Source organism: Desarmillaria tabescens (genome assembly GCF_030435595.1).
Source record: "Desarmillaria tabescens strain CCBAS 213 chromosome Unknown EV420scaffold_67, whole genome shotgun sequence".
NCBI classification, from domain to species: domain Eukaryota; kingdom Fungi; phylum Basidiomycota; class Agaricomycetes; order Agaricales; family Physalacriaceae; genus Desarmillaria; species Desarmillaria tabescens.
Genome location: NW_026848366.1, coordinates 1 through 21,099, shown reverse-complemented (window position 1 = coordinate 21,099; position 21,099 = coordinate 1). Strand labels below are relative to the sequence as shown.

Here is a 21,099-nt window from a genome sequence, read left to right as displayed (position 1 = left end):
CTTCATACAACTTCCTTCATTTACAGGAAGAAATAAATGTCTTGAAGCGGTACCAATGGAGGATAGATCAAAGTGCTCGACAAATTTACGGTGTTTATGCCACCACAGACTCATAAGTAGGAGTTTAACTGACCTATTGAATCATAATGGTGCAGGAGGCACGGATCGGACTCGCCGTACATTTTATCCCCCTTGGATATCTTGTCGGAGAGGTGTAGAAGAAGGCGCGTTAGGACTCGGCCCGATATGTCCGAACAGGCACAACCAAGGAACCATCACGCGATTCATTTTTTTGGCATCGGCTTGGTCATTGCCAACAATATCTCGTCCCAACGTCACCTCGAACCGGCATCATCAACGGCGATTATATTTTTCTCTTGGAAAGACAACACAAGGTGGGTACTTATTGTTTTACTTGTTAACGATGCCCCGACTCATGAAGTTCAAGGTACCAGCCAGAAAAAATTCTATTCTGCCATACACAAAGCGTCTCTATGTTAGCTGAAGTTGAGACCCAAGAGTCGCCTCACCCACCCATTGAATCTCTTCCCCCTGAAATTCTTTCAGAAATATTTCTCCTCGTAATTGAAAGGCCTTATAGGATTTTTGGACATCTATATCGTGGGCCACAGCTACTGGTGAGGGTCTGTCGACTATGGCGCGACATCGCACAGAACTGCCCCGCTCTGTGGTCGTCCTTTATGGTGCATTGGCCAGAAAATAGGCAAGAAGTCGTCGGAGCGAAACTGCTCCTGGACACGCTTCAGCAAACTGGACGACGCGGACTGACCATGACGATATTTTTATCCGATGATTTTCCCTCTTCCATATTCAAGGCTCTGGTCCAGCATTCGTCTCAGTGGGAAGATGTTCATCTACCCACTCTTCCTAGGACACAATCAGCGCCACAAAATCTCCCTCCGCTCCATTTGCCATCGTTAAAATCACTTGTCTTGGGTCGGCAACATTCCGTAGAAGACCTCATCACCAAGCTGAGCATGTTCAAAATCGCGCCGAACCTCAGATCTGTTGTATTCCACTTCCACAACACACCATCATCTGATTTCGACCCAAGTGTAATACAAGCACCGTGGTGGCAGCTTACGCGTTTATCCATGTCGCTTGGGCTGACGGGGGATTCTTCGATGGAGGCGAGCATTGAGGTTCTTCGGCTCTGCCCAAACCTCGAAACGTTGAGGGAAGAGACTATACTCAACCCAGATTCAGGCAACACCACTGTGACGCTCCGGAAACTCCGTTCGTTCAGCGTCAAGTCTCCTCAGTTGCTAAATTACCTCGACTATCCAGTGCTGGAACACCTGTCAATCCTTCCACGATACGATATACCACTTTCTGTACCTACCCTTTCACAACTCGCTCGTTCTGGGTGCCGTCTGCACTCTCTTCACATTTGGCTAATGTGTCAACTAGAGCACCCAAAGGACCTTTTCTCGTGCATGCCACACCTGTGCAAATTGCATCTCGACATGGAATATTACGGCACGGATACGCTGGAACTCCTAGAGTGTCTTGGCTTGGACGACATGAACTCCACGCTCCCCAACCTGAACGTTTTGGAGTTGAAGGTACAGGAGCTTTTTACAGGAGAAGCCCTATCCGAAGAAATAGGGGAGCTATTGGTTAGGATTATTGATGAACGTCGGATTATCCCCCGAGGATCACAGGTTCCCCAACTGCGTCAGGTCTGTATCAGGTGCTGTAAAGCTGGTGTTGAAGGGGTTGGTGGAAAAGAGGAGCTAGGAGACCAGACTGCCCGAAACCTTAGAGCTTTGTCTAACATCGATTGTCTGAAAGCGTTCAAGGCCGAGGGATTAGATCTATCTATCATTGTTGAACAAGGTAATTCTTCATCTCACCGTCTCGCATTCGCTGACATCCTGTATAGAGAATACAAATGGACGGCGCAAGGATTGCGTTTTTCTATGATACAAAGCGCATTGGACAGACTGTACAGACTGTTTTGTAGGACCTGGAACATGCTCCTTTACTTTCCCTGAAGTACAGCTACAGCTGCGACGAAGCCGGCTTCGCGGGATTTATCGAACCAATCATGATAGAAGCGGCTATCGTTGCACATGCTCGTCAACTGGGCTTCTGAATATTTGAAGCGATGTCCCGTAGGTGGTCTCGAGACTTTGAAGATCGAAAGGACTCGGCATCGCTAGCAATCATCTCGACGAGGCATGCCAGACGACGATATCATCGCCCGTACAGGAGATAAAGTGTACAGGCTTGTCCCGCTCATTCTAACCTCTGCTTTTGCATGCTCCCAATAATCTACGCAGCTGAGCTTCCACATCGCAGCGGCCCATGCTCGTCATCCACTGAAACGATCTCGAACTCCAACTGTATCTTAAACCAACCTCGACTCACTACAGGCACGAGATCTTGCTCATAGTTACCTGTGACATAGTTAATGGTGGTGCCTTCTCGTTCTGGCTGCTTCCGCCCATGAGAAACTCACGTTTTGCAGGCACGACCACTGAATACGTCCATGCCGGTGCATATCCCCGAGGACCAGGTGGATGCGTTCTTTCAGGAATATGCATCGGCGGCGTAGTATGGGAACGCGCTCCTTTCCGATTAGAGGCTTCTATAAATCTTTGTCGACGCCCTGCCCGTGAATCGCATACCTGTAATACCTGTGGTAATTACCTCATTTCCTCGGCTTCATAACGTCGTTCATTCAAATACTTACTACAAATCTGCGGCATGTTGAAGCCTTTGAGGAGTCGGACATTAATAATCAACTTCATATTCGGGGTGGGGCCCTTCGGTTGTAACCACACTGATGCGGGTCCCGCTGTTACCGCTCTCTCCATCGAAATCTGATCGAGCCTATATGGGAACAGGTGCGGGACGGGGTCTCCAAATCAACTAGGAATGTGTGCTATCCAGTAGGCTATGAACTGGCAAGCGATTCGCAGGGGAAGCTAATACACTCAACGGGTGCGCTTGTCTAAGATACGCACACGCTGCTTCCGGCTAACTTTGTTTTCCACCGAGTAGGAACAAACTTCCTGGGTCGAGTAAGTCGTCGTCCATGGCGTGTGTTCAAACTCTGATGATTCTGCGCATATGCTGCGCCTACGTGTGTTTTTAGTGGGATGTCGTGAATGCATTTGAAAGTTTATTTGAATCTGGGCATGAAAGGGTACGACCCGCCCTTATTTGCGTGACTCGAAGATCTATCACAACACGCGGTGTACGTGATGTCAGTAATCAATTCGAACTGGACGGCTTGTTTTGCCTCATGTCCAACTAGTGTCAACGTTGACGCCTTGGAGGTCGAGCCTAGATTATCAAGTAGGCTAGTGAATTCATTTGCCACGGAGATGAAGAGACGCAGCGGTGATAACAGACCTATCGCGATGACCGCGCCTTCATCCTGTGACATCTGCTCTCAGCGTCGTCTTGACACAAGGCACCCGAATAACAGTAAGAATTAAAATTCTCCGTGACCAAAGCTAAAAACACGCGCCCAAGCCAAATCGTAAGCAACTCAAGTAAGGATAAAATGTCTATAAACTCCCCGCCAATATAAAAATGTAAATACGCAAAAGGAAAGTGACGGGTAATGAATGGGTTTTCGGTTGTAATAAAAAATGTGAATGCTACAAGTAGTCCAAATGCAAAAAGTCCAAGTTATTTACTGTCCCTTAAACAAGACGGGCAGCCTCGCTCTGAACAGACCGTGTTTAATCCAAAAAAAAATTACCAAGAAAGAACAAAGCTCACCGATCCACGAAAGACAGGAACGGGCGCTGGTGCAGCCTCCGGGTCCCTCTTCTTCCTGCCCGAGTACGAGGCAGACGACGGGCACCTCGAGTCTTGGCCATCAGCACATTTTCCAGAGTTCTAATCACAAATTGCCATCAGACCGGGCTTGGAAATGAGTTCACGATTATAAAGCTCACGGCATCGAACGAGCACGAATACCACCCCGTCGAGCCCGTGCGGAATCTATGAGAATACAAGAATAAGAGGGCTGAAGCTGGAAGGATGAGCGCAAGAGACTTACGTGCAGCCAAAGTGAGGTCCCTTGTAAGGCGGGGCATCACATCCCCAGCCGGCTTTCCAATTGCCGTGGCCATCGTGGTCTGGGCAAAGCCACCCATGGCCGGGTGTTGAGGACGGGTAGGAGCCACCCGCTACGACGGCAGACACGAGCGCGAGGAGAGAGAGGCAGCTAGTGAATCGCATGGTAGGATGAACGGCCGAGCTAGAAAGCAACTAACGTGCAGGGCGGTCCTTTTATATGTGACGAAAACGCGGATAGATTTCCACCGATCAAGGGATAACACACGAACGCCTCGGCAATTTCAAAGTCGATGTCATGTTTAGGACCAGGGCGTTTTGATGGGCGGTGTTGGGGGGTGGATGTAGCGTGGAGGATGCAAAGATGGTACCTGCACAGTATTCAGTGTATCCCTGTGTGTACCGTGAATAAGCGCGTTTCAAAATTCTCAGGATCGCATCAGGATCGCCAGCTTGTTGCTGCGCTGTGGGGGATCTTCACCAACCATCTCGAAAACTGCGCGTAGGGATCGACGGGTGGAAAGCGGATTTAAGTTTACCTCCCGACATGTCACAAAGCATAGAAGGATAAAAACTATTATGAAAGAAGAACACGACAAATTGCTCACCAATATCACGAACGTTCTCGACCCATGAGCAGATTCAGATGCAAATAACTTGGAACAAGTGATCTAAGTTCAATCTACGGGATAAGAAGCCCGCCATGCGATGGTTGTGATAGAGACCAACATTGTATCCATAATTAAGAATTGCGACCATGATGAATCTCCCCTTGTCGTTAGTCAAGGTAAAAGATCGCCGAAACTTGAAATTCGTGGAGTGTCAAGTCGAATGGTAAAATTGAGTCTGCTTACAACAGAGCAACGGTCTTAGCGCGGTAGTTCTTCTTGTTGAATTTGACATAGGCTAAGCGCGACACCGCTGGCGGCCATATCATCATTCATCTTCGACTGACAGCCAAAACGTGCCTCGTTAGACAACTGCAGGAGAGAGAGGAGAAAGTCATCATGCACCGGAGAGTAAGGCAGTTTGTGTAATCCTCCAACCCGACAATGGCCGATATTGATTCAATGACTGAATACCAACAGTTTCAGTTGCAAGGAAGAGCGGAGTTTTATCATTCCCGTACTTGATGAGTGAAGGGTAACATTGATCGAGAGAATCTTTGGTGAGAAAGAAGTGACGTGATGATGTTGCATGGACCTTCTTTCTAGAACTCTACCCAGGTTCCGCCATCACAATATCAGGATCCCCCTTGCACGGTAGATATACGGCACAGTTAATGCGCATCGATCACACGCAGGGCCAACAGTGATCTTTGTGAGTGACGAGATTGTAACTTCTTTGCATGCTAGAAATACAAGCGCGTTAAATGGAAAGAGGGGCAGTGTGACTCCGGCTGCTCGGCGCCTCCTGATATCACGGTATGGACGCTGATGGCAGCTCGGAGTTAACTAAGATTCGACCGAATGTAAGGAACAATGTAACTTACGGTTGGTCGTGGGGGTGTAAGATGATGGGTAACTTGAAGTAGCAAGAAAAGTTGTCTGATAGGAGCCGCGTATTCGAACATCGGCCCGAAAAATCGAACGACATAGCATTGAAATCTAGGCGATAGTCATAAGCACAGGAAGAATGGAATCCCCCGTCACCGGCGGACATCGAAACAAAGAACAAGACCCATTGGATCAGAGTGTTAGAGTCTCGGCTTGAAATGTGTACCAATGACTGCAGAGCAGGGGCCAAATGACTAGCAAAGATGTTTCCATCAGCGAGATATAAAAACCCTGGTAGATAGGTTTGGTCACTAGGAGGATCGTGGATATCCTCGGGTACAAGGCAAAGACGCCCGGGGGCTAAATGCGCAAGGAGATACATATAAACTACTGAAAGGATAGCCAAACACGACGCGTACCCGGGAGAACAAGAATACCCAATGCAACGGTGCGACAAAAACATTCCAGCGAGATTGGTACATCGATGCCAATGTCGAGAGGATCGGGTCGACTGGAGGTCTAAAGAACAACAAATGGTTTCATCGCACAGTAAAAGCCGGTCGTCGAGGATCGATCGCAATTAGCTATGATAATCCCTCTCTCGAATGCTAAGTATTTTCGGAAGAGAAAAACCGAAATTGGTGAAGATGAACCTCCCATGTCGGCGTTCTAGAGGTAGCCACTGTGTACAGCTGACTTTTCGAATGACTCTCCGGACCAGTATTTTCTCGTATCTGGGAAGAACAAGGTTTGTGTGACCGAGACCGTGATGTGGTATTTGGACGTCAGACATATGTGAAGCAGGCAGTTGAAGAACGATCTGTCATGGGCTCCATAGGCATGTAGTGCTCGAATACATAGGCGAGTCGCGAGCGAGACCAAAAAGTCTTCGTATTATGCACTATCTCTGGGAAACGAATATAATGAGGGGGTCAATGACTGTCGTAGTTCGAAGCAGGTTAGTCCTTACCAAATTGGCAATCGACTCGGGAACAGCCGACTCTTATTAGTGCTAAGTGTTGAACTCAGGATCGGGCGGCACGTTGGGAAAAGGATAGTTTGAGGCTAAATTACGAGCTGCGACGGCGGTGCACATAAATCAGCCTCGAATAACGACGATTCTGGTTTCATTGATAAAGGCAATAATCACCAGTGAAGTCACCTATGATGTGATGGCTCGAATATTCAACCATCGTTGGCTGTTGTTGACTGTTGTCAGCTTGTAACAATGTACACGGTTACTTGGGTCCCACATTGATTGTAACATACGGAGACAGTCGGTGAAAGAACAAAAAAGCCAGTGATCCTCCAATGAAAGTCGCCCGGTGGGAGTCGAACCCAACTGTCATACACAAAGTGAACTGACCGTTACACTACCAGAGACACAATAAGTACTTACAGTGAGATATCTATTGTTTGAGGCAAGGTTATTTTGTGCTGCCATCTGCCAGTAAGATGAGTCTACCGTTCTAAAGCTCGCAAATAAATAAAGTGCCCTCGAATATTGACCCATTGAATGTTGATCTGAAATGAAAAGACCATCATTAGGAAGCATTCTGACCTTTCCATGTTAAAATTTTTAGCGCACCATAGGCGATAAACTAAATAAAATCATTGACCGTCCTGTCATTTCTGAACTTGAGAAGGTCGCCAATTCCTTTTGCGCGTCCTGGAGTCCTAAACTCATCTGCAGACAAGGTTCTTGGTCCAGTGTTCTAAGGGAAAGGTGCTCGTGTATGGTATTAGTTGTAAATTGTCGTGCCGATCAGGATATGATAGAGGGCGATGCGTCAGCATCGCAGAACTACAGAAGTCAAAATCAGACGGAACGGCAGGAAGCGCAATTCATCTGCCTTCTTTCTTCCTCTCAGCCATCTCAATACTGTTGCGAATGATCATCCCAGCGCCATCAACGTGTTCTCTTGTTGGAATACCAAACATTCGGTACTAAAAGAAATAGATTTCGGCTGACACTTGGGCGTAACAGCCGCGTAATCCTTCAACAGACTATTTGTTGATTGTACACTACCTTTAAACGAAACATTTCTTCCGACGAATCAGGGCTATAGCCTATATCGAGTCTCCGAGTTCAGCTGCCTTTAACTTCCCTGACGGCTTCCCAGTGCGATGCATCCTTTTCAAACGCACATCGAGCTACCGGGACATACCATTAGATATGTAACGATTGAACGCGCGTGCCATTCACTGTAGTCGTGGTGTCGGTGCAGGACTCAGAAACGCCAATTGGCGGGCCGGTGTTACGTACGTAAGTGCCGAGATGCCGACTGTCTCCACTCTCCACCCGACTAGGCGGACCAGCACTGCGTCTCTGACGATATAACTTTTCCAAAACATTTCTGGGTAAAGCGTCATCCTTTTTTACCAGTTCTCGCTAAGCAACATGCTATGACCCCGCTACTACTCAATTTCGACCCTGGCTCGAGTCGCTCGACATGATCTTGGATTACAGCACTTCCGGAAAACCTTGAGAATCGATCGCGTTTATTTTTTTGTGTTACTCAATTAGGAAAGACCCTTTCTTGCCTTCTTTCCACGACGACTTCGCTTCTCTCTGTTCCTTTATGCTCATATTATGCCCTCTGCATGTGAAGAGATAGACCAGGACATCCGGGAAATATCTCAGGACCCAAAATGTGAGTTGCTGGTCCATAATCAAGGCTTAAATGACATGAATGTCCATCAGATTCCAAATGGTTTGCTTATGCACCAAAAAGAGTGAAATCCCGAGGCGGCAAGAAGGTTGGGTCTAGCACGACTACTGCACCAAGTGCCGTATTCAAGAAAAATGTCGTTCCACCTATACAGGCTAGCTTGGGAAACAGCAAGGCTCTCAATAATGAGCTCCTTTGCCCAACCAAGTTCCCAAAGATGCAGAGCACACTCTTTGAGGTCGGGACTGATGTATCGGTAGGGCATGGGCAAGATATAATACAGAAAGCAGCTGTAATCGTGGTGGGAGCTATGAAGTGTATATTTCCTATTTGAGTAATACATAAAAAAAAATGCGATCGATTCTCAAGGTTTTCCGGAAGCACTGTAAAAAAGACGGCGGAATAAAGAAGTGCCAAAGTGGTAGCCTTGCGCATCGTTTGAGACGTCCAGTACGTGAAAGAATACCCAAGCTATAAATTTTAATTGCCTTCCTACACTTATTGGTTCAGACACCGGGCGTCCTCCCAGTGGATGTTACCTTGAGCCAAAGTTCACGTCGCTCGAAGTCTCGAACCGAGGTCTTCATGGTGAAACATCTTTGCAGCTCAGAACTTGTGCATGAACGACGAAGCTATACTGTTCCCGTCCTTGATGACCGTCTTTCTTATGGTTATGCCGATGCTGAGATTATTTTATGATTATCGGGCCGAGTTCACAAACACGCAAACACGAAGCTAGCTGGTACGAGCGACGTGGAATTGGGATACCTTAGAGGACTGACTCATCCAGTAGCAACAGAAAACTCAAAGAACCGTTCCAGAGATTTTCTCGCCTTGTTCGGCCGATCGGATCCTCGATCTGGAGATAAACGAGTAATGGCGGCGTGATCTGGACTTGTGGCTCAACCACCGACCAACATTTGAGCATGGTCATACCAATGCTCAAAGACTTTTACTCCCCACCGTTCCATTGCCGGTCCGAATTTGTCAACGCCTTTCGTCAGCTTCTAGAGGCAAGTATCTCTTTCCTGGTCCATTTCTCCTCCAACCTTTTTATAGGGTCTCGATTTTATGCATAGCCTCAATATAACTCATGTGTAAATGTATCAAGTTCCTGATCTTACGCAGCTGAATCGGCATTTTGTAGTGACATGAACCTGCTCAACTTCCTTATGAACTCCTCGAAGGTTTTTTGAGAGGCTACCAATTTGCAGATGAACTGAGCTATGATGGCGTCCACTGGTCCCTTCCAACTCGCCTGCGATGCCGCGTCGGACCCGTCCGATATTATATTGACTTTGAGAGCACTCAAGAATACCCGGAAGGCAAGGAGAGTGCCTTGGCGAAGAGGCCTTTACGTTGCGGTGTGAAGAGTTCGCCGGAGTTCTCTCTTGGTTTTCCATGCAATCCGTTCAAATTATGACACTGGCACCACATTCTTCAAACTTTGTGAGGTGAGGATCTATTGATGACTATATTTGCATACCCATTGACCCATGCCACGATCAGCCCTATCAAGGACTGGATGATTTTAGGCCTCTTCTGCTCGACATGATGTCAGAAGACCCTCTTGCAAGACCCTCTATGGCGGGAGCACTTCAGAGGCTTGACAAGCTCATGTCTTCGAATGAAATGACGAACTATGGCTTCGCGGTCGGATCTGGAGAATTTATGCATGGATAAAACCTCCGTCGCCATTGGTCCAGTGTCTGTGGCGAAAGTTCCCGATACCTTCCCCTTATTTCTGACCTTAGCCGTTCTTACAATTGCTATATTGTCCGCTTCTCCTCTATATCGTTTTTTATGTCCTGCTTCGGAGTTCACTGCCATTCGCTTTCGCGCCGATATCACGTTCTTTTTATCACAGGTTTCCACATATAAACCATCTGCAGTACTATATTCTTCTGTGCAGTCATCGAAATCTATGACTCGACAATTGATCATATCGTGGGGCATGGCATCCTGTTTTTTCTCGCTCCAGGCCCTCGCAATTTAACTGATATCGGCTAGTTCATTGGGGCTCAAACAAGGATTTTAAGGTTTGTTAGACAAGGGTCGTAACTTGGTGATTCAAAGTAAGGGACATCGTCACGGGTACGCAGGGAAGTCTTCGGCCTTGCTAGTATACCGCGCCTTGAGGTTAGCACCCTATTTAAGTGAGTCATCTCGGTACCGAGGGCAAAGTTCTGGACCTAGATGTCCGATGTCAGCTTTAATGAATGACATTCTCACCTTGTGTCTTCTTTGGTCCAACATATCACCGTGTTATCAACTGTGCCTGTCGCCGGCTCTGCTGTCTAGTCTCCATTTGGATCCCAGTCGTGGCGTCAATGGAACGGAATTGCACTACGGACCGTAAAAATGACTCTGATAGTGACGGACAGCGTCCAAGTTTTTTCCCGATAATTTGAAGTGGAAAAAAGGCAGCGAGGAACATCCACAAATCGTCGTGTTCGCCCAGAAATTCGGCTAGCGCTGTCAAGCCACAAAGGAAACCAATTGGGATACTGTCGATGGCGAGATGCGTAACCACATTTGCCAAAAAGTTGAACCGCTGGAGAACTCCTCGTTACTAATATGCTTTCTTAGTCTCGATGGACGCTGTAAAATTTTTGAGGTGCAGAATAGATGATAACGGTCGGTAATTGAACACAACCAAAGAAAACATGTAGCGAGAAGAAAGATGCACCGGCCCTTGGTCCCTTCCAAGCTGCCGGCCCGGCCCGTTGATAGGCTCGTCGGAAGGTCCGTCCGTTGTCCGACTCAACGTTTTTCCTTTCCTCCCCCGAGACTTCGCTACCAACCATTCCCATCGGTTTTCGTATAGCAACCCTCGCGCCAGGATAAATATGCCACTACATATTTACATGTGTCGATAGTCGCTTTCATCTACCTCAACATCGGAACATTCGGAGACACCAGGAAGTCATTCCATCTGGACAGTAGCGCGTAGGAGAGAAATTTTGCGTGGGGGCATGGAACGGGAGAAGGGTGGGCACTCTCTAGTCAATAAACCAGCAAGAAACATCTGTTAGTACCGAGACTTGCATTGACTCATTTTGTACCTAGACTGGTGGGCGCCTCTCTCGCCATCCTTGACACAACAAAACAATTTTCTTCGAGGTGAAGCATATCTAGTGTATGGATAATCTAGCCTATATTCTGCAGTAAGTCGCAATTTGCAACCACCTATTCGGGTGTTTACCTTCACATTTTCTTCGAAAATAGCAGGCCTCAAAGAATTTACTCTTGTGTTCGGTCGTTTGCAAGATTTCGGCATGTACAGAACTTGAACACTGTAACGTTGCATCTAAAACTAGCTCATAGGCTATCGGACCGAAATGCCGCCAGCTCGTCGTTCCCAAGTCAGACTTCTTTACCTTGAGTCCGCTTCTGGTACTTCGACCGCCGGATAGACGGGTAAGTAACGTTACCGGCGCTGCCTCGTGCGACCCGGGGCAGCCAGGACACCGTGATTTGCATACCTCCCTCCTGTTCGCTGTTTCCCGGATAGCCACGTATATAAATCAACGTAGGATTCGTCACGGCGTCTAAAGCTCATCATGGATTCCTCCCTATACAAAGACTTCACGACCTCTCACGGCCATACCTACCACTACTTCTTCTCCCCCCCAAAGGATAACGCCAAACCATACCTGCTTTTTTTGCACGGCTTTCCCAGCACCTCGTTCGATTGGCGACACCAGGTTCCTTTCTTTCTCAGTGAGGGTTATGGGCTCATAGTCCCAGATATGCTTGGCTTTGGAGGATCCTCGAAGCCTGTCGATCTCGCGGATTACAGGTCGACCATTCTTACGAAAGATCTAGTGGAGCTAGTAGATGGGGAGAATGCTACCCAGGTGGTCGCCATTGGACATGATTGGTTCGTTCTTTGTTAAGATCACTTTGTGACCTGAGCGTTCTTCTCATCATCCTGAAGGGGCTGCAAGATCATCAGCCGTCTTGCTAATTACTACCCTGATCGATTCGTCGCGTTCGGCCTCTTGGCCGTCGGATATTTCCCGCCGAGTACGGAAAGTAATTACGAGCAGTTCCTGGACCTCGTAAGTATACTCTTCCATCTTTGCAGGATATAATAACCCAAATCATATTGCAGTCTAAGAAAACTTTCGGTTACGAACTCTTCGGATACTGGTCCTTCTTCTCTTCAGAGGGTGCCGACAAGATCATCGAGGACAATATGGAGCCGTTCTTACGACTCTTGTACGCTCATGACCCAAAGTTGATGATCTCCGATTTCGCGCCTACCGGCGCTTTGAAAGCGTATCTATTGCAAGGCAAGACCGACGTTCCGTTGGCTTCATACATCACCGAGGAGGTTCGTCATAATACTCATGTTCTTAATGCATGTATCTCATCTACTATATAGGAAAAGGACTTCCACAAGAAAGAACTCCTTGACGGTGGCATGGCCAGTTGTCTAAACTGGTACAAGATCATGACCTCGGAGATCGATGCCGAGGATAACAAAGGTGTGCTGGCTGACCATCTCTTGAATGCTCTTTATTCATCACGATTACAGCTGCCCCGGAGAAAAACCTTGAGGTTACGAAGCCAGTTTTCTACGGTGGTGCACTGAAAGACTTCGTCGCTCTTAACGCCGTCAACAAAGCGGGGACCGTTGCAAAATGTAAGAACGCGACTATTCATGAATATGAAGGCTGTCACTGGGTGATGTGGGAGGCGAAAGATGCAGTCAACCGGGATTTGTTGACTTGGCTGAAGGCACTGTAATTGTAGTCATGATCTTGAAATATAATGTCAAAGAAGACGAAAGTTGTACACTAACGATGAGGCACAATATATATCACTCGTGCAGGACTCAAGGCGGATTAGGGCTTAATTCGGCAGAGGCCGCCTTTGTGCTCAGGCATGGATGTCGATCAGAAAACATGTGTTCTACTCGTGTTACATGATGCGTCCATTGGTATCCGTAAAATTTACAATGCAAGTAGCACGAAAAGTCTCATGGTGCGACTGTCACGTACTTGTACCTCGCGAACCTTTTCTCCTCCAGTTCCCGAACGTAGCTACGCACGATAAAGAGCCCATCTGCAAGAACAAGGGGGTCAGAAATTTGTCCAGAGGATATTAGAGGTCCACGAACAGAATTGAACGAGCCATATTATGCCGTAGATGACTACAACAACAGCCTTTGATACTTTAAGCGCTGTGTCGCAGACTTGCTTGGCGGTATCGGCGCTAGCATCGACAGAGTTTATGCAATTAGAGGTGTCGATCTCGTATTTGTTGCTGAACAGAAGGTATAACGAGTATGCACCAATCGCCAAACTGATGATGAATGATCCTATTTGCAGACTGTTGAAGGTAGATACGAGGCCTGGCCTCGCGGTCAAGGCGCCTACTAGCCTGTATATACGTCAGCCCAAGTATAGAGACTTCAATGGGGGGATACTCACCCAAGGAGAGATGTAATGGCAACAAGAGTATACACAGCAGCGACGATGTACACCGTTATTTCTGCGGTTTTCGAGAGCTCAAGTGTATGGTTGATGATGTTGTGAACATTTATCCAAGCGCCTACAGCGACAAGAGTGCTACCGGCAAGAGTCAAAGCTGCAATAACCTGACAGAAATTCAGATTGGTTAACAATTATAGGGGGGAGAAAATGCTTACCAAAACACCTAGACGGAGGGGCAAGCAGCAGAGGAAATGATGCCAACGCATGACTGCAGTTCAAATGTGGAGGGACAAGGGAGAGAAGAAGGATAACTGTGGAGATGTTGGATCTGTATGCGAGTGCTATAAGGGCTGCGATGGATGCAGTGCTCATGGTCCGGGGAAGACCAGTGCAACGCCCTAAATAGGCTGTAGCTCGCGCGTTTCATAATCATCGCCATTCGCACTGCCTTCCTACCGCATAAGTATATGTAGATATACGAGATACCAAGACCTGGGTTCTCCCTTCTTGTAAAGGCTTGGTCCCAACCTGGTCCCGCGTTGAATGGCTCTAAATTTAAGCAATTCAGCAGAAAAGAAAGCTGAATAGATGAACCAGTCATACTGAGTTCCAAAACCACCTTGCATGGCTGACTGGCGCTGAAAAGATAATGCGCATACGCAGCAAGTAGAGGATTAAATGTCCGGCATGCTCATGAATGCTTCGGTTGGAATCGGAACTCGGGCCGCTGAGGATGCCAAGACTCCGTTAGACGATCGGAGTGACGTAACTTCACGTGACTGATGCGTAACAGAAATTCAATTGACGTTTTGTCTCTCCAAACATGAACCACCCCTTTCACTATCGAGACTATCATGACGGACGATGACGGTACTCAGGCAATACCTTCTAAGAAGAGGAGATTGGCTGGCGCATGCGACAGGTGCCGTAGAAAGAAAAGTAAGTTCACTTAACAATGTGGATACACGTTTGACTCGAATACGTGCCGAAATCCGTGATGGCGACGCGTTTCGGCAGTGTCGGGCGCTGGACTCTCCGCAGAGTCGACACACCTTTTGCTGCGCATCGTCCACTAATGACGTTGGAGAAGCGCGTCTCAAGCGGTTATCTCGGACTGCCAGCACAGCGATAATTTTGTTTCTACTAAGTGCTATTTTCTGTTGCTGATCTATCTCTTCTAGTTAAATGTATAATTATGAGCTTTTCTTAGCTTTAATAAATTACGAAACGCTCTCTGTACAGGCGATAGCGCTACCGCTCCGGGAAATCGTTGTTCAAACTGTGTCGCGTTCGAAGCAAACTGCTCACATACGGACTTAATCAAGGTACGCTGTCAGTCTTTTATGGATTTCACGGTGTAAAGGATCACTTCCAGAAACGTGGGCCAAAGCCAATGTCGGTTTTATCTGTATCTACGCTCAACGTAACACTAATTCTTGCAGCCATGCCCAAGAACCTTTTCCTATCGCTTCATATACAGAGAGACAAGATTCTGACACGAGGCGCGTTGTCACGTACCATTTGTTTCTGCTTGAAATAACGAAAGGGTTAACAGCCATGTACAGACTTTGGAACGTCGTGTGAAAATGCTGGAGACTATGCTAAAAGAGGTGCGAATTTTTTTCTATTATCGTTTCCGACGTTTCCTAAGTCATCATAGCTCAATCCGGATGCCATTCTACCGGAAGGAGGAGTGGTGCGAGAGATCTCACCCGATTACATGCCAATATACTCGCAATCAAGTACTTCCCGACAACCGAGCGAATCATCTGAAGTAGCCGAACCCGAAGAGGACTTTTCGCATCCAGATCTCCTGGAAAATATGAAAAATTTGTCTCTTCATCATGGCAACCACTTCGGCCAGAGGTATTTTGGACCATCAAGTAGCTTTTCGCTGCTTACCAGCGCCCTATCTATCAAAAAGAAGTTCACCGGCAGCGACAATATGATACAGTTACGGGATCACTTCAATTTGCAGCCTGTGGGTCCTGTCTCAGCTCTGTATCTCTTTTGTACTTACTGACCTTGACTCTGGCAGTGGGAACGAGCAACAGCTGACGCCGAAACTCCTCATTATGTATATCCCGACAATGACCTCATCCAGAGCCTCGTTGCCATTTTTTTCGAAACAATCAACCCCATTATTCCTATTCTGCACCGGCCTACATTCCAAAAGCACGTTGAGGAAGGACTGCATTTGCGAGACTATAATTTCGGTGCTGCGTTACTTCTTGTCTTGGCAGTTGCTTCGCGATATTCTGATGACCCGCGTGTATTGGCAAGTCCCAGCTCCAGACTTTCTTCTGGATGGAGATTCTTCGAACAGGTTCGCATCTTCAAAAATGCGATATATACTCCTGCCTCCTTGTATGAACTCCAGTTCGCTGCTGTATGCTCTTTTTTTGCTTTGCTGCCACCAGGCTAAGCCACTGACAGCTCGGGGCCATATACGCGATTGGAACTTCTATTCCTCAGTTCAGCTGGACAATGATTGGGATTGGGTTACGTTCTGCAATAGAAATAGGGCTACATAGACGGAAGCCTGAAGGTCACAAGTTAACAGTCGACGACGAACTCAAAAAGCGATCCTTTTGGTATACTTGCTCTTTTTTTGTCAGAAGAGATACTGATAAAATTACACATAGGGCACTTGTCGTATTCGATAGACTCACGAGTCTATATATTGGACGGCCCACGCTGGTACAAGAAGAGGAGTACGTTGTTCCATGATTATGACATTTCTCTAAATGATGTGCAAAAGCTTCGACCTAGAGCCGCCAATCGAATGTGACGACGAATATTGGGAGATAGCTCCAGATGGCCAAGTACATTTCAATCAACCGACAGACAAGCCGTCAATAATCAGCTATTTCAACGCTTCGATAAAATTAAGTGAAATAATGTCCTTTGCCGTGAGGACGTTATATTCCATCAAGAAAGGTCGGGATGTGTTGGGATTAACAGGCGAAGGATGGGAGCAGCGATTGGTTGCTGATATAGATTCATCCATGAATGCATGGGCGGACTCAATCCCTGATCATTGTATGTATCCATTAATTCTTGTTCGATGTCTTGTTGACTCGATTTTAGTACGCTGGGATCCCAAACGCGAGAATGGAATATTCTTATATCAATCCGCCGCTTTGTATAGCATCTACTATATGGCCCAGATTCTCATACATCGACCCTTCCTACATACAGACTCACCCTTATCTATACCTTCCCTCGCTATCTGTACGAGTGCGGCCAGATCTTGTACTCGGATCCTCGAGGTCCACATGACTAGAATGAAGACCGTCACTCCTCACATAATTGTACGCATCAAACCTTTCTTCGTTTCTGTGGATTTACCTTGTATGCAGATGGGCACCTTTACCTCTGGCGCCGTGTTCGCTATGAATATCTGGAGCAGCAGACAAGCAGGCCATGCTCCCAATGCAAAGGACCTAGCAGGATTTGAATTGTGTCTGGCCACCTTCGAAGATGCAGCCGATACGTGCGTGTTAGACTCTTCCGTACTTAGGTGAAATTAATGTTGCTCGACGATAGGTGGAACGTAGCTGGTCGTTCACTGTAAGTGCTTCGAAGATTTGTATTTGCGTGTCCACTGAGAAGCGCTCAGCAATATTTTCAAGGCCATAGCTTCAGTGGAGAACGCAAAAGTGTCTACCGTTCCCCCAACACACCGTCAAGAAATGGCTACTCTCTCTCCAACTGCTCCTCCGCGGAGTCCGTACGACACTGTGCCACGAACTACCATTCTTCAAGGAGTTCAACCCTTTGGTAGACAAACCTTTCCCCCTCGGTCTTGAATATGTATTGATGAACGCTTACCTTTCAGTTGAGCAAACATACTCTGACGGCTACACGGCGACCCAGCTCGGCACTGGTATTCCCTTAGGCTGGACAAATGGAGCGTATCCTGCATTTCAAAGTTCTCCTCAACTGCCATTTCTTAATATGGATTCGGGGTTGTCGGCAGGGCTGGGGAACAGCGCCATCAATATGTGGAATGACGCACTTCTTGGTTTCGGGTAGGATATCCCTCCTTATCTAACTTTTGGCGAGGTTTGTTGACGTATTGTGATCTGTAGCTTCTCTGAGTGGGACGCGTATGTTTCCAACATGACGCCCGGAACTAATGGACAACCTTGACAAGTCTTATAGCCGAAGGTCACTCGCATTTTACCGTATTTCTCATTATCAATGCAGGTGTATGTACTAATGCGACTGTATTATAGTTCTCTTTGTGTAGCACCGGGATGATAGAATCTTTTGTCAACTTAAACAAGGATGTAGAACTGAAGCCCCGCTCAGTTATTGCCACCGGTGGCTGTGTAATGCATATGAAACTCTGCTCAAACCTCGACGTTACAGGCCCTGACGACCGTTAATCCGTCATATTTGGTGCATTATTCCCCTCCTTTGTAGCCCTATAAATGAACAACACCGCCTACGAGTTACTAGTAGGCAAAATAAGTGACACTTTGGCTTCAACCCACTCAAACCAGTTAACGGCCGACAGCAGTTGGTGCGTCTCCTTATAGAAGACAAATCTGCTCAGTCAGTATGTCTAAGCAGTACACATCATTGATCTTATGCACTATGGCTCAAACGTCGCCTCCTTGTTCTCCCTGCCATCTGCGCTTATTGAAAAGTGGCGGGATCGCTAGACCTCCCCCCTATAAAACCCTGATAGGATCTGTCCTACCTCCGGACTCTCCAGAATCACTCAAACAATCCATCGATTCTCTTATTAAGGAAGCTCGTATGGAGCTGTCCCAATACGACTCCATCATTCACGATTTGATTTCAACTGTAAAGGAGGCCGAATCTCAACGTAACAAGGTCCGCGAATTTATCAACGCCCATGTGTCACTTAATCCGCCCGTCCACGCTCTTCCTCCAGAAATTTCGAACAAAATATTCCTCTTCTCGTGCACGAGCCCGTATAGGGTCTTTGGATCTTGCAATTGTGAGCCCCGAGTGATAGGGGGAGTTTGTCGCCGATGGCGCGACATTGCTTAGAATTCCCCCAAATTGTGGTCATCTTTAAACCTCACATGGAACTTAAGATGGAACGAAGGTATCGGAATCAAGTTATTAGGCAAGCACTCGAGCGAAGTCTTCAAAACAAGTTATCTCTGGAGTTGAGGGTGCCGAGCAGGATGCCTAGATCTATCATCCAGGGCTTGGTTCGCCACTCATTGCGATGGGAAGCCGTCCGTCTGGACGAACCTTTGGGAGACCCTTCTTTCTGGACGAATGGTCCTCCACTTCATTTACCGTCCCTGATATCACTTGATCTAGGCTCGGTACCGTACGACAACATGGCTACTACCTTAAAAGCATTTAACGATGCGGCACCTAGCCTAAAATTCCTCACATTCCATCTGTTTGAGTATGACTACCGCCATAACACTTCCCTGGGTCAGTCGCCGCAGATCATACACTTGGCAACATCGTTAGGGGCGAGAGACCTGATATTAAGTATCCATATTCTTTGCCAATTTCCTAATGTCGAGGTATTGGAGGCAGGTACCGACTTCAAACTCGCGAACAACTCCGGATTCCCCAACCCGTTGACTCTACCGAAACTGCGTTCGCTTACCATCAACTCTTCAAAGCTACTACCCTTTCTTATCTGTCCCTTGCTGGAGCACATATCGTTTTCAAGTTACGAATATGATTTCTCTGCGGCATCATTCTCTCAATTTATTACCCAATCTGGATACCAGTTACAGTCCCTCGAAGCTCAAAACATGTCGAAAGTGCTTTCGAACCCCGCACAGGTTTTCTCATCTCTGCATAGCCTCAGTAAACTTGTGTTGTTCATGGTGGATACGGTGACATATAGAAGGGAAGAGGAGAAATTCTTCAAATGCCTCGCTTCGGTCGGACCCACGGGATCGGATATGTTGCTTTCAAACTTGGCCGTTTTGGATTTGAAGATGTATGCATTCTTCCCAAGTGATTTCCGGACTATGGATGCAACACTCGTCACACTGATCGACAGCCGTTGGAATAATCCCTCGGGATCTGGATTGCGTCGAGTTATCCTCAGGTGCTTCAAAGCTGGCATTGAAAGTAATTATGACGATGAAACAGCGGAGGATGAAGGTGGACGATCCACGAGAAATCTCATAGCTCTGTCCCACATCGATCGTCTTAAAACTTTAAAACTGGAAGGATTAGATATAACCATCATACTCGAAGGTGAAGTTCAGGGTTTTATTTCACAAGTAAATTGCCTTTGCTGAATCGTATGATAATAGATGTGTACGAAAGGGTAGGGAGAGTAGTTTTCCTCTGATTCATAGCACAACTTAGCAAACCCTGCAGCACCTTCATACCGACTATTACGGTTGATTTATTTTTGTGGATGGACGGCATTCGAGAAGTGGAAGAACAATGGTTTGAACGGTCGCCCCGTGTGGTCGTACGATTCGCATTGAGTAGCCTGTGATTGGATTCATGCGCGAGGCGGTAATACGTCAGGGATTCGACAAGAATGGTGCTGTATATCTTGATATTTTTGCCAGCAGGATGATGATATAAAGGATAATCTCATCGTGGATTACTACACGTACTTCGACGGAAACTTTATGACTGCTTACATGGTAGTGCTTCCTTTCCCTGCTAACGCTTGGCTTCCGCTGCTACTCTTGAGCTCTGCATGTAGTTCTTAAGAGTCCGTCTAATTTCCAGGCCCGTGCTGCGGTAGAAGAATCCAACGTCGGGGGTTGGTCGTGGGCGAAAGAGTTCGACTAGGAAAACCGGTCCGTGGACCGGATTCTTGTGCACGTGCAAGCGCCGCCTGTCGTGCTTGAACTTCTTCAATCTTGTCATCATCACCCCAAAATTCAAGTGACGTATCGACGGAAACATTGTGTTCGGTATGAAACACCGGAGGCCTGGCGTTGCAGTTCTAGGATACATATAGGCGTCTTTTTTTGTCGTCGTATCTGATAACTAGTCGGTTTGGATGCACTGAGTGCACTTCAAGTTATTTTTTCCTAACATCTATGCCAGACCATTACGAAAAGGTGCGCTCTTCTAATGATGGATATGCTATGTTCTAACGCGGATACTAGTCTTCGGCACCCGCATGCTCTAGTAGAATCTTCGCCTGTCTTTAATAAGTCTTCATAGTTGGTTTGATGTACTAGATTCGGAAGGGCGACGGGTATGATAGTGAGCATCTACGCGCTGGCTTATTACCTGTCGTACTGAGATCTCTCACTTCAAAGATCCAAAGTTAGCATGGGAATACTGATTCTTATGAACCGCGGACTGGATCTTGTCGGAAGATAAGCTAACCAGGATATGAAGTATGGCACTGTGACTCCCGCTTGTAGTCTTGGTACAGGCAGCAGTGGTACGTACTAGCTTCTTAGATGCCTAGCCAAGGATCCTAAATCCACCGTC

The 21,099-nt window shown here is 47.1% G+C and overlaps 7 protein-coding genes across 7 annotated transcripts; 5 read left to right on the top strand and 2 right to left on the bottom strand.

The window, feature by feature from the left end:
• Positions 1 to 312: 312 nt before the first annotated feature.
• Positions 313 to 2,283, top strand: EV420DRAFT_1084639 (uncharacterized protein). The gene is made up of 3 exons (XM_060465746.1): positions 313 to 395; positions 449 to 1,860; positions 1,907 to 2,283. Exons 2-3 carry the CDS (start codon positions 495 to 497, stop codon positions 1,945 to 1,947), a joined length of 1,407 nt encoding a protein of 468 aa, XP_060324087.1. The 5' UTR covers positions 313 to 395; positions 449 to 494; the 3' UTR covers positions 1,948 to 2,283.
• Positions 2,284 to 3,680: 1,397 nt separating this feature from the next.
• EV420DRAFT_1485491 (uncharacterized protein) lies at positions 3,681 to 4,224 on the bottom strand (the record flags this gene model as incomplete). Its single annotated transcript, XM_060470222.1, has 4 exons — positions 3,681 to 3,704; positions 3,760 to 3,879; positions 3,939 to 3,984; positions 4,043 to 4,224. 4 exons carry the CDS (start codon positions 4,222 to 4,224, stop codon positions 3,681 to 3,683), a joined length of 372 nt encoding a protein of 123 aa, XP_060324086.1.
• A 3,924-nt stretch (positions 4,225 to 8,148) lies between these two features.
• On the top strand, positions 8,149 to 8,561 carry EV420DRAFT_1485490 (uncharacterized protein; the record flags this gene model as incomplete). Its single annotated transcript, XM_060470221.1, has 2 exons — positions 8,149 to 8,209; positions 8,260 to 8,561. The coding sequence occupies 2 exons, from the start codon at positions 8,149 to 8,151 to the stop codon at positions 8,559 to 8,561; spliced, it is 363 nt and encodes a 120-aa protein (XP_060324085.1).
• A 3,140-nt stretch (positions 8,562 to 11,701) lies between these two features.
• Positions 11,702 to 13,183, top strand: EV420DRAFT_1084466 (Alpha/Beta hydrolase protein). Its single transcript, XM_060465744.1, has 5 exons — positions 11,702 to 12,110; positions 12,168 to 12,291; positions 12,345 to 12,566; positions 12,618 to 12,720; positions 12,771 to 13,183. Exons 1-5 carry the CDS (start codon positions 11,791 to 11,793, stop codon positions 12,980 to 12,982), a joined length of 981 nt encoding a protein of 326 aa, XP_060324084.1. The 5' UTR covers positions 11,702 to 11,790; the 3' UTR covers positions 12,983 to 13,183.
• On the bottom strand, positions 12,916 to 14,030 carry EV420DRAFT_1084471 (uncharacterized protein). Its single transcript, XM_060465745.1, has 4 exons — positions 13,887 to 14,030; positions 13,669 to 13,835; positions 13,356 to 13,618; positions 12,916 to 13,300 (listed from the first exon to the last, which is right to left on the bottom strand). The coding sequence occupies exons 1-4, from the start codon at positions 13,935 to 13,937 to the stop codon at positions 13,215 to 13,217; spliced, it is 567 nt and encodes a 188-aa protein (XP_060324083.1). The 5' UTR covers positions 13,938 to 14,030; the 3' UTR covers positions 12,916 to 13,214.
• A 405-nt stretch (positions 14,031 to 14,435) lies between these two features.
• EV420DRAFT_1579334 (fungal-specific transcription factor domain-containing protein) lies at positions 14,436 to 18,131 on the top strand. Its single transcript, XM_060474589.1, has 15 exons — positions 14,436 to 14,610; positions 14,914 to 14,996; positions 15,047 to 15,066; positions 15,114 to 15,173; positions 15,227 to 15,281; positions 15,332 to 15,652; positions 15,710 to 16,060; positions 16,108 to 16,265; positions 16,317 to 16,385; positions 16,433 to 16,713; positions 16,762 to 16,985; positions 17,034 to 17,167; positions 17,294 to 17,454; positions 17,513 to 17,705; positions 17,766 to 18,131. The coding sequence occupies exons 1-15, from the start codon at positions 14,526 to 14,528 to the stop codon at positions 17,824 to 17,826; spliced, it is 2,256 nt and encodes a 751-aa protein (XP_060324082.1). The 5' UTR covers positions 14,436 to 14,525; the 3' UTR covers positions 17,827 to 18,131.
• Positions 18,132 to 18,390: 259 nt separating this feature from the next.
• EV420DRAFT_1222057 (uncharacterized protein) lies at positions 18,391 to 18,699 on the top strand (the record flags this gene model as incomplete). Its single annotated transcript, XM_060466467.1, has 1 exon — positions 18,391 to 18,699. A coding segment is annotated over one exon (309 nt), but the record flags the coding sequence as incomplete, so codon positions are not given.
• Positions 18,700 to 21,099: the final 2,400 nt, after the last annotated feature.

What these genes read in the sequence shown, in the direction of transcription:
- EV420DRAFT_1084471 (XM_060465745.1), bottom strand. Translation starts at nt 13,937, where the DNA reads ATGCGTTGGCATCATTTCCTCTGCTGCTTGCCCCTCCGTCTAGGTGTT. An exon ending in CCCTCCGTCTAGGTGTTTTG is followed by an intron (nt 13,836 to 13,886) that starts GTAAGCATTTTC and finishes AATTTCTGTCAG; the next exon opens with GTTATTGCAGCTTTGACTCT. An exon ending in AATATGGCTCGTTCAATTCT is followed by an intron (nt 13,301 to 13,355) that starts GTTCGTGGACCT and finishes TTGTTCTTGCAG; the next exon opens with ATGGGCTCTTTATCGTGCGT.
- EV420DRAFT_1084639 (XM_060465746.1), top strand. Translation starts at nt 495, where the DNA reads ATGTTAGCTGAAGTTGAGACCCAAGAGTCGCCTCACCCACCCATTGAA. An exon ending in ATCTATCATTGTTGAACAAG is followed by an intron (nt 1,861 to 1,906) that starts GTAATTCTTCAT and finishes CATCCTGTATAG; the next exon opens with AGAATACAAATGGACGGCGC.
- EV420DRAFT_1579334 (XM_060474589.1), top strand. Translation starts at nt 14,526, where the DNA reads ATGACGGACGATGACGGTACTCAGGCAATACCTTCTAAGAAGAGGAGA. An exon ending in CTCAAAAAGCGATCCTTTTG is followed by an intron (nt 16,266 to 16,316) that starts GTATACTTGCTC and finishes AATTACACATAG; the next exon opens with GGCACTTGTCGTATTCGATA. An exon ending in GACGCACTTCTTGGTTTCGG is followed by an intron (nt 17,706 to 17,765) that starts GTAGGATATCCC and finishes TGTGATCTGTAG; the next exon opens with CTTCTCTGAGTGGGACGCGT.
- EV420DRAFT_1084466 (XM_060465744.1), top strand. Translation starts at nt 11,791, where the DNA reads ATGGATTCCTCCCTATACAAAGACTTCACGACCTCTCACGGCCATACC. An exon ending in ACGAGCAGTTCCTGGACCTC is followed by an intron (nt 12,292 to 12,344) that starts GTAAGTATACTC and finishes ATCATATTGCAG; the next exon opens with TCTAAGAAAACTTTCGGTTA. An exon ending in CTTCATACATCACCGAGGAG is followed by an intron (nt 12,567 to 12,617) that starts GTTCGTCATAAT and finishes TCTACTATATAG; the next exon opens with GAAAAGGACTTCCACAAGAA.